The sequence below is a fragment of the Pteropus vampyrus genome, unplaced genomic scaffold, assembly GCF_000151845.1.
Source record: "Pteropus vampyrus isolate Shadow unplaced genomic scaffold, Pvam_2.0 Scaffold132, whole genome shotgun sequence".
Taxonomy (NCBI): domain Eukaryota; kingdom Metazoa; phylum Chordata; class Mammalia; order Chiroptera; family Pteropodidae; genus Pteropus; species Pteropus vampyrus.
This window is the reverse complement of record NW_011888913.1, coordinates 1966688-1974678: the sequence shown is the minus strand read 5'-3', so window position 1 is coordinate 1974678 and position 7991 is coordinate 1966688. Positions and strand designations below refer to the sequence as shown.

The 7991-nt window shown below is 46.9% G+C and overlaps 1 protein-coding gene across 1 annotated transcript in view; it reads right to left on the bottom strand.

Annotated features, from left to right (window-relative positions):
- CNDP2 (carnosine dipeptidase 2) overlaps positions 1-4875 on the bottom strand; it is a 15883-nt gene extending 11008 nt beyond the window's left edge. Inside the window, exons 1-3 of the mRNA XM_011367334.1 lie at positions 4786-4875; positions 2328-2417; positions 1309-1452 (exon numbers count right to left, since the gene is read on the bottom strand). Of these exons, the coding sequence (XP_011365636.1) occupies positions 1309-1452; positions 2328-2387 (204 nt within the window). The 5' untranslated portion in view covers positions 2388-2417; positions 4786-4875. The remainder of the gene's footprint in view (positions 1-1308; positions 1453-2327; positions 2418-4785) is intronic.
- Positions 4876-7991: the final 3116 nt, after the last annotated feature.

The following is a 7991-nucleotide window of genomic DNA, read 5'->3' as shown; positions in this document are numbered from 1 at the left end:
TTCTCATTAATCACTCTCTATTGTAGAGTTTAAGGTCACATTCTTCAACTGAGTCATCGATTAACAAGAATTTACTTTCCTACAATCCAGAGCATGTACACTGAATTATGTTTACCAACTGCAGGCGATTTGGTAAATTTTTAAAGGCAGATAAGGTACGTTTTTGAAATTCTGCATATGGATTACTATCACGCACAGAAAGGGCCTTCGGCCAGGACACAGAGAACGCGTCACTGGGAGCTGCGCCTAGTCAGGCGGTGGGAGCTGGTCCTCCCTCTCTGCTCTCTCCCACCGCCCTGTATCTTAACCACGGCATCCTCTTTGCCTAGACTAGAAATGCAGGTAGGCAAATCAGCGTCAATCCCCACATCGAACACAGCGCTTCCCCCACTTCGGCATCAGCTGGACCCCTCTGCCTTTCACCAAGACCAGAGGTCCCCAACTCCCAGGCCATGGACCAGTACCGGCTGTGGCCTGTTAGAAACCAGGCTTCACTGCAGGAGGTGAGCGGTAGCGAGCAAGAGAGGCTTCGTCTGTATTTGCGGTCGCTCCCCAGCGCCAGCATCACCGCCTCAGCTCCACCTCGGATCAGCAGGCATTAGATTCTCATAAGAGCATTGGTTCCTGGTGCCAGGAAGGTTGGGGACCACTGCCCTAGACCACTGCCGTCTCAGGCTGTGGGGAACACCATGTACCCATACTTGCTCCTCCAGCTCCCACAGTCTAACAAGAAAAGACCATCACGAAATGCCACAAGCCCACAGCTGGGCAGGGCAACTCTGAAAACAGATAGCATGAAACATGTAACTCACACAGGGTCGAAGTCATCCGAACTAAGAGAGGGACCAGCTCGGTGTAAAGCGAGATTACTCATGTAAGTTTGGAGGAAAACGACCAACTGCATCTGTCAGAACCCTGCCTTACAATATAACTGAGCCTCCAGCCCCACATTCAAAGTAGCTCTTTTTCCTACCAGGTGGGATACTGAGGGACGCTGCAGGGGCGGGGTGGGGGTGGGGGGAGGTGGGGAGTTGTACCCAGCCATTTTCTAAGAATGCCCATGATGCTAACTATTATTAAGTGATGCTCAACAGTTCTCCTTCCTGGAGAAAAATACTGAGCATGACAAAACTTCTGCTCCAACCCAACCATAAGAAATCACGCAGAGATTAGCATCTAAATCAGGTGTTTGTTTTAACCAGCAGGTGATCTGAGGCATCCAATGGTTTGAGAACCCACTGAGTCCTCTCAGCTCCTCAGGTGCCACCTGCTCACTATGGCTCTGCCTCGCCAAGAACCACACTCTACCTTCTGTTTTCCAATATCCACCAGTTCCACGGAGCCGCCCAGCTGCTTGATGTCCCCAGCGGCGACTTCCATCATCCTTCTGATCTCCCCTCTCTTCTCGGGCCACGCAGACACACTCTGGATGGCCACCCATTCCGCAAGTTTCTGTGTATGGACAGAAAGCACGAAGGGGTTCTCACAAGGGGTCCTTCAGGAGGAAAGGCAGTCACTTTGCCGTGTCTCAGGCATCCAAAGTTGACGCCATCTGAACATGCTGACTAGGTATAGAAGAAGAGATCTCTCTCGCTTGCTTAAAAACACCCAACATTTTCACAGTCCAACTTAGCTTAGTCATCATCTCAACAATGGCCAAGTTCTCTAAAGTTTTAGAATGAGACTAACAATTTCATCTGAAATGCATCTAAAGAAAAACTTTAAAGCATGATTCTTTATGTTAATCTCAAGAAACATATTAATATATAACATTACCAAATCATTAAAACCTGCTAAATACATAACAGGTCTTTATGTATACCACAAAAAAATTACAGGTGGAGATTAATTGAAAATCTGGGATTACCTCTGCTATTTCTAGAAACATATATTAAGACTTTCTATCAAAAGCCAAAAGTGTAACTTCCGTACTGTATGTACATACACATACATACATTTTTTTTGTTAATTTTTTTTTTGTGGTGAAGACACTTAAGATCTACTCTCTTGGCAAAGTTCAAGAACACAGTGCAGTATCGTTGACGTCAATCACCATGCTATTCGTTAGGTCCCAGGACTTGTTCATTTTATAACTGGAAGTCTGTGCCCTTTGACCACGTCTGCCTGCTCCCCGCACCAGCCCCTGGCAACCACCACTCCACTCTGCTGCTTTGAGTTCACGTTTTTTAGACTGTGCACATAAGTGAGGTCATATAGTGTTTGTCTATTGTTAATATTAGATTTAAGCAGCATAATTCATACTAGTTTCTCTGAGCCCCATAGAATGAAAGAAAATTTTAAGTTTACTTAAGTAAATATTCCCTCACCTTAATGTAGCGATCCTGATTTTCATCAACATACTTAAACAGGGTAGTGAGGACCGACATCTTTCAACCAGACCGCAGACCTTGGAGAGTCTTAGAAGGAAGAACAAGTTGTCAATCCTGCCTCTACCCAACACCTGACTGGTGAAGGGTCAGGAAGGCAGTTCAGGGTCATAAACTCCTACTCCACCTTCCCAGCCATCACGAGGACAGCAGGTGACCACGGAGGCAGAAATGAAAGTTCTGGGGGCAGTTAGAGGCTCAGGTTGATCTCCCATTCTTTTTCAGAAGGAGACGGTACCCTAAAATGTGTCAAAGTGGCAGATAACTGAAGAAAGGGTCTGAGCCGAAGACAATCTGATGAAAATTAGAGGTAGGGACTTCCCAGTAGCACTGATTTATCGGCACTTAATTTCTTTTAAATTTTACTCTCTAAAGCACAGAGAATTTTCCACTTCCTATGACCACAGAGGAAATAATCACTTCAAGGATTCCAGCAAGGGTCACAGTCTGTCTCTCGTAGCCACTAACCCACGACACAGCAAAAAAGCGCAAGGAGAGGCAGATACTCTCTAAGGTTGATAATCCAAATTCTGAAACTGCGGAGGGCAACAAGTGAAACCGCCATAAAGGCCCGATGAAGACAGAGCCACTCCCGTCCGACTCACAGCTTCCCTCCCGAGGGCATTTTCTAACATCGTTTCTCCAGTGTGAAACCCAGCACACTCCGCTCCACCTCACGAACGCAGACGAAAAGAAATCATTTAACGTGATCGTCTTTAAAATCTGGAATGTACGTGAAACAAAAATTGGCTCCGGTATTGGGGCTTTCAAAATTGGTTCTGTCCCCTTCCTTCAACTGACAAGGATTCCGTCAAGTGGCAAGACTCAGACTTAAGTGGTGGTTGAACAGAGCTCAGCTAAAGTCACACGATCTCACCACGTCTAGTAGTTCTGATGCCTGCGTACCCATGCACCGCGGTCAAAGAGCATTTTTTCTTGGTATAGGATTCCAAATTAATTTCTAAACAGAGGGGTGACTGTTCCCACTGTGACATGAAGCGTGGCAGCTGCTCAGCAGATTATGGCAGTTACCTGAGCTGTGCAGTGAGTTGAGTAAGGACAGGAGGTCAGACTACTTATTCTCAGTGCCTCCTTCCTCCTCGGCAAACACCAGCGACGGGGCATAAATATTTACAAACTTCCTAGCCAACTGATTGTTTCGGCTGAGGCTCTCATCTGAAAAAGCCTAGTAAGACAGCCTGTGAACGCTGTAGAGAAACTTCCTGGGTGTTATTAGCCAAATTTTCACCCATCGCTGAAAATGCAAACAGGGAAGCTACCTATGACAACGTGTTATGCTGTGCACTCTTACTTGTGTTATCGGTCACTAAATACCATGGATCCCAAGCTCACTGTGGTATAGTCGCATTAACATTATGTTCTTTGCAGCCAAATGAACCAATGGTCTTCTAGGAGGATCTGGAGGATCTCCACAGTCAACAGACCAGACTGGGAAAGCTCTCCATGCCAACTTCCAGGGCTGGACAAAAAGCAACATCTCTGAACTACTGATAAGGTCAAGGCCAGCTAAGCCAAGTCCATTTCCTTTCTCCGATTCACAGTTTTGGGTTATTCTTTGCCTTCTGCCTCCCCCAAAATAAATGGGATCACTTTTATATGCCCCTTTGAACTCAGTTTGTTAAGGTAAAAGCACTATGTTGGAGTGAATGATAGCAAATATCCTTTCAAAGGAAGTGCCATCTTGACTCTCCTCTTAAAATCTACTTTCCTGAGGAATAACAAAGTTTAAATAGTGAAACCATTGGGAGGGGAAGGAGAAACGAAACTGGTAGCACCAGGAACCACTAAGCAACACCATCAACGATTCTTTTAGTTCTCAGTTTCTCAATCTTGTCCCCCATTAACTCAAGGCATATATTAAATAAATGCCTAAATTATGGGTTGGAATCTCTGTAAAAACCAATAAAACAGGGGCAAGAACCTCCAATTTGCCCAATTTAGAGCTTTATTGTTAGCGCCAGACGACCCTGAACCAAGGGCCATGTCCATTTTACACACGATGGGACGGCTGCCCTGCCCCGGACCTGCGAGGGAAGGTTTTAGTTTCCTGCAGGCCTCGCCCGACGGAGGGCGTGACCGGCCGGAGCTCGGGGCGCTCTTCCTGCCGCCCGCAACGCCCCTGGTCCCCGTGCCCGTTCCATTTTAACGAGACACCCTCTTTTCCTGTCACTGCCGGCGACGCGGACCAGGCGGTGGGCACGGCCCCTCCGGAGCCGGGCTCCGGGGCGCGACTCCTCTCAGGGCCTCCGACCGCGGCCCGCCGCGCACGCCCGGCCTCTGCCGCTCGCCCCTCGGCCTCCGCCCCACTTCCACCCGCCGAGGCGCGACGCCCGCCGCCCGCGGGCCTCCCGGTCGGCCCGCGGAAACCGCCACTCACCCGGCCACCGCTGCCGCCGCCGCCGCCGCGCCGGTTCCGCATCACGCGGTCGCCAAGACCCCGGCGGGGCCCCGCCCACCACCCCCGCCGCGTCGGAGGGCGTGCGTCGCCCCGCCCCTCTCACCACCCTACCCCCGTCGCCCCGCCCCTCCGCCCCGCCCACCAGTGCCCGCCCTCTTCCGGGGAGCTGGCGTCGCGTCGCCCCGCCCCGCCCCGCGGGGAGAGACGCCACGCTGAGAACCTGGGGAGGCACGGTCCTCTGAGCCTTCGCCCTGGGGTGATGACCTCACCTGGTGCCATCTGCCTAGTGCCTCAACGTTGGGGTGATTGGTGGTCATTAATGAGGCCCCGATAGTCAAAGCGCGGAGCCCTCTGGTTTCGGGGGTGGGTCCCGTGACCCCCCATTGAGAGTCCCTGTTTTCCTGGGCTCCCGAGTAGTGCACAGTTTGCCCGTCACACACGTTTCCATTTCACAGAGCTTTGACACTTCATTCCCAAAGCCTTCATCAGCACCATCACTGATAGAAGAATTATTCGAGAACTTAAATTCAGTAATCCTAGGAATTACTGAAGAGGCAGCTGGTTAACCGATGGTCATTGGCGCAAGTCAATGCCAACAGGAATCTACAAATTGCGGTGCAGTGAAGGAAACTTTATTTAGTAAAAACGACTCAGTTGTGATTCAGCTCAATTATGGAGCAGCTGTGAGGTGACCCTAGGGCCACGTACCGTGGCCAGCACTCTCTCTGGCTAGACAGCCCTGCTCTTCTCCACTGTGAGCCTTCCAGACTGGGAAACTAAGGCAATCTTCAGTCTTCCATGGAAAGGGAAAGGGACTCTCCTCTCTAGCCATCCATTAAGAGGGGAGCTGACATATAACCAGATGTCCCCATTCCTGGTCCCTGACTGGTCCATCCTTATGCAAATGAGGACTCCAAATTCTCACTGTCTGATTGGTCCAAAAAAGCGCTGTCCTGATTGGTGAGAATGGCGCTACTCTGATACATTGAAGAAGATGCTAATGGGGGTAGAGCTGCACAGCTCCTATCAGAGGGGGACGTCTCAACCTCTTGGTTATAATAGGATTCCAATGACTCATTTATAAGGGCTGGCTCTGATGGCGGCAGCACAGTCAGGCAGGCGGTTCCTGTAGGTTTCTCCGTGAAGCGTGGCTTGAGTGAGAGGCCCCTGTTTAGAAATGGCTGCTAGACTTTGTTTTTTTAAAATTTGGGCCCAGTTAGCCACCAGGAGCCCTTCTTGGTAGGTGTCTTCTTTCTCAGGGTCCACAGGACTCACCACGTATTTATTGAGCATTTACTACTTATCTTTTTAATCCTTACAATCTGGGGGCTTAACAGCTATTTCCATTAGCATATTCCCAAAAGAATTTGGGAAAACTTGTACCCCTCCCACATTTTTTACTTTTTTAAAAAATAAAAGTTTAACAGTTGCAACGGATGTAATTTCCCACATCCTGTAAATATTTTAAAATAAAATTACGTCCTCATTTAAATTTTATATGGTTTGTTTTCCCTTTAAAATTCTATTTCCATTTATATCTCTTGCAGAATTTTGTCATATTGTAACATTTTTATACATTTGATAGTTTTTTTATTGATGAGCCTACCATACTTCTCCACAATAGACTACACATACATGTAAGTTTAAATTAATATTTACTTTCTTATAGCTAGAAAGTTCTAAGTTTTAAAGTTTTCTTGTGGATTAAATTATCATTACAATTATTATTAGTACATGATTGATAAAAAACACCTAAATATATTATATATTTTGGTAAAGACTTTTAGATATTAAAAGTAATTCATTGAAAACATATCCTTTAATCATATCTATTGTGTTTTTAAAAAAATTAGTTCAGGTATTTTGAAATTATTGAAATTATTGCTGGAATGAGACAGGGTTCACTGAAAAATACAGCAAAAAAAGTGATTTTGAGTAGAATTCATAACATATTACCCATTAAGTTTATGAAAATTTTATAGGTTTTTGGTGGTAATAGATAAATTAGCAACGAAGCTGTTGAAACACAAGAGTAAGGAGGAGACGGGTTCACGTAAAAAGTGAATATGCATTTACAATACCTGTATTCATTTGACAAAAGGTAATGATAATGTTTCTCCTAAAAATCTGAATAAAAGGTAAGAAGCTACAAAATTCACTCTCGATATAGAACTCATTTACTTGGAATTATAATGTTGTCACGAGGTAGAACTTCCTACCTGCTACCCCTTGAAATAATGCAAAATATGTAACTGACATGTCCTTGATTAAGGAGGCATTCTCCAATAATATACTGTTTGGAGCATTTGAGGCTTTTAAAGAGTTAGTAACTGGCTTATAAACAACAGAATTTTATTTTTCTCAGTTCTGGAGCTGGAAGTCCGTGATCAAGGTGCCCTCAGAGTCCATGTCTGGCGAGAGCCTGCTTTTCGGTCCAAAGATAGTCAGCTGTCTTCTCACTGTGTCCCAGGCGGTAGAGGGGGTGGGAGAGCTCTCCGAGGCCACCTTCAGGACCCAATCACCTCTCAAAGGCCACCTCTCCAAATACCATCCCCTCGGGGGTCAGTTCTCGACCTGTGAATTCTGGGGACACAGACATTCAGTCTGGAGCACTGAGTGTGCTGGCGAGGAGAGCAGGAAGGCCTGAAGGAGGACAGCAGGTAGCTCCACTGCCCTCCTGTCCTCAGGCCTATTCGCTCTGGAGAGAGTACACAGGGAATTTGAGCAGCCGGGAATTGGTGCCCTTAAAATTGTCTGAGCCCTCCTTCAAGTCTTCTCGTACCCCCGGGTATCTCAGTCAGATGACCACACTGCCTGACACCGCTACTAAGTCAATGGGCTAATGCTTAAACCTAAGTGTGCACTGCTCAGCATTTCCAGCAGGTGGCCCTTCAATCCATTTCTTCTCGGGGTAAAGGATTCTTTGAGTAGGGACAATTCTAATTTTAGCCTAAGGAGCTAAGTAAATAGGTTTCGTTTCTCTTCTTCTCTGCTGGATTTTCGAGGAACAGGGACACCATGAGAGAAAACAAGGAAAGAGGAATGAGCGTGGCTGACCAGAGAGAGGTTGGTTGCTTCAGAAGAAGTGATGTGACTTATTCTGAGAATTTAGGGAATAGAAGCACTATGAAAGTTACTACTGATTACAGGTCCACTCATAAAACATTAGATCATGCTTCCAAATA